The following is a 2,731-nucleotide window of genomic DNA, read 5'->3' on the forward strand; positions in this document are numbered from 1 at the left end:
GACTCTGATCACTCTGTAGGACTTATGTCAGATTTGTGTTCATCTCCCATAAAGGAAATCAGGCAGAGGTCTAAATGAACTCTGAAATCAGGGACTTGTTTCATGTGATTTCTTTTGACATTTCTGTCTTCTAAACAACCTCCTTTGTGAATCTTCTGATTGAAACAAAACAAAACAAAAAATATTTTATAGATCAGAATGTATTGAGATGCAGTTAATTACCATGCAGTCTTTATGCTTACTGGAATTTCTTTGAATAATAAAAACAATAAATGTGCAAGTTCAAATGGTGTCTGTTACATTTATGGGTTCACTGATTGTTAAAGGAATGTTTGTGTTACAATGGCGCCCTCGGGTGGCTGAGAAGTAAAGTCTGGCTTCTTTTTAACAGTTGGTTCCTGACTTCATGAGTCATGCAGATTAGTTTTCACACTTCTCTCATTCATCACAAAAGAAAAATCTCACTCCTCCAACAAACAAATCCAAAAACACCCACCACGTTTGTGCATGTTGTACTTGCAACTCATCCTAAAACACTTCTGAATCAGATATGATCAAAGCTAAAAAGCATCTTTTATTGATTCCCAGCAAATGCATCAGCCAGCATCTGCTAATTTTCTCACAGAAATTGTAACTCCATCTTATTAATATGTGGTATTGTGCACAGTTTTGTCTAATCGGCCCTGTGAGACAGCAGTCTGTGTGCTGCGTGTCAGCCGGGAACAGCAGCTGTCAATCAAACAGCATCCTTATAACCACTGGCAGAAGCTCCATCGCTGCATGTGAGGATGAAGCCGGAGACAGACTGAGCTCTGCTGTCATCACCGTCTTCATCTTTGTTGTGGCTCCATTTCTGAGTATAATTTATTTTTGAAAACTTCACCTTTAAGATGAATGGGAGCAACACTTCTGGGGTGAACAGCTCTATACCTGAATGGTCGTTCAACGAGTGGGGGACCAACCAACACCTGGACCCGGAGAAGCTGAGGGTCCTGGTGCCTGCTATCCTGGGAGTCATCTGTGTTTTGGGTGTGGTTTGCAATCTCACTGTGATGATCATCTTGTTCTCCAGCGCTCACAAGGGCAAACTGTCTCTGATCAACTCCCTGATCTTCAACCTGATGTTTGCTGATGGGCTGGTGCTGGTGTTTACGGTGCCTTTCCGTGCCGTTTCCTACTCCAAGGCTACCTGGACTCTGGGCTTGGTGGTATGCAAAACGGCCGACTGGTTCCTGCATTCCTGTATGGTGGCCAAGAGCTTCACAGTGGCTGTCATGGCCAAAGCCTGCTATCGCTACGTGTCCAACCCCACCAAGCAGGTCAGCATCCACGTTGGCTCAATCCTGGTGGTCTTCTTCACCATCTGGCTTTCTGCCTGCTGCATAACCATCCCTCACTGGCTTTTCAATACGCTGCAGGAAAGGATCCACAGACTGGTGTGTGTTTCAAAGGTTCCCCCTGAAGCCCGTGATTTCATGTCCATGTACATCAAAGCCTACCCCTTGGGGGTCTTCTGTGCACCTCTAGGTTTTGCCCTGATGTACTTCTGGAAAGCGTACGATCAGTGCCAGCGCAGATCTAGTAAGACTCAGAACCTACGCACCCAGATCCGATCCAGAAAGCTCACCTTAATGTTGTTCATTCTCACTGCGGCCATGACCGTCCTCTGGCTTCCACAGTGGGTAGTGTGGGTGTGGGAGTATCACCTAGAAGAAAGAGAAGGAACCCAGCACCACAGCTCCTCTCCTCCCCTGCTTCTATCACTCTGTGCACAGATACTCACCATCTCCCTGTCTCTCATAAACCCCCTCGTTATTCTGTCCCTCTCTGAGGAGTTCTGGGAGAGCTACAGGGGGCTGTGGAGGAAGCTCACCCTGCAAAAACAACCTCTGCCCAAGCCTGGACCTCACACACCTACAGCTCTCCATTCACCTCGGCCAAGACCAGAGACCTCAGGTCAGGTGATGGAGGAGAATCGCTTTTGTCCACGCTTGAGCCAGGCTCTCAGCAGAGAGACTCAACATCAGCCAGATCAGATGGGAGGAAGAGGAGCAGCTGACAGGATAAGCCTCAAAGATGTGATGGCATTGCCTGATGTGGAGCAGTTCTGGCACGAAAGGGAGACTGGATCACACCCAGAGGAAAATGATCCTGTTCCATGGGAGCACCAGAGCAAAGAAGGGAAAAACTAAATCAGCCATGTTCTAGCTGATCTTGAACGTAATCCTGTCTACATTCCCCCCCCGAACCACTTCAAAGGATAGTTCAGCTCAACGGATGACTGAGTGCTGCGCTGTAAATCACATCCTGTCCACCGTGAGCAGAGGTGGGTAACTCCAGATTCAGTGAGTAAAAGTTTAACCATGTGCTGTCTCCGTGCACCGAAAACAGGTGATTTCACTGATTATCTCGTCTTCCAGCCTGAAGAGTTTAACTGATTAGAATCAGCTGGTTTACATGGAACAAATAAGTGTTAGGCCTTTTTACTCACTGAAGCCCAGGTTTTCCACCTCTGCCTACGCATGCTAACCATTATCAATAATTTTGTGTTGTATAAATTTAAATTGTCTTTGGAAGTGGGAGGAAGCTGAAGCACCCAGAGAGAAACCGACACAAACATGGGGAGAAGAAGCACAGATCAATTTTAATAAAAATTAGGTAAATGTAAAGTTCAAGTACCTATATTATGTTTTATCTCAAGAGATGATGCACAGATGTTTTTGAAAAAAGG

General features: G+C 46.0%; 1 protein-coding gene across 1 annotated transcript; it reads left to right on the top strand.

Annotated features, from left to right (window-relative positions):
* The first annotated feature begins 679 nt into the window (after window positions 1–679).
* Window positions 680–2,228, top strand: gpr151 (G protein-coupled receptor 151). The gene has a single exon (XM_034181575.1). The coding sequence runs from the start codon at window positions 891–893 to the stop codon at window positions 2,190–2,192; it is 1,302 nt and encodes a 433-aa protein (XP_034037466.1). The 5' UTR covers window positions 680–890; the 3' UTR covers window positions 2,193–2,228.
* The last annotated feature ends 503 nt before the right edge of the window (window positions 2,229–2,731 follow it).

Source organism: Thalassophryne amazonica, chromosome 11, assembly GCF_902500255.1.
Source record: "Thalassophryne amazonica chromosome 11, fThaAma1.1, whole genome shotgun sequence".
In the NCBI taxonomy this organism is placed as follows: domain Eukaryota; kingdom Metazoa; phylum Chordata; class Actinopteri; order Batrachoidiformes; family Batrachoididae; genus Thalassophryne; species Thalassophryne amazonica.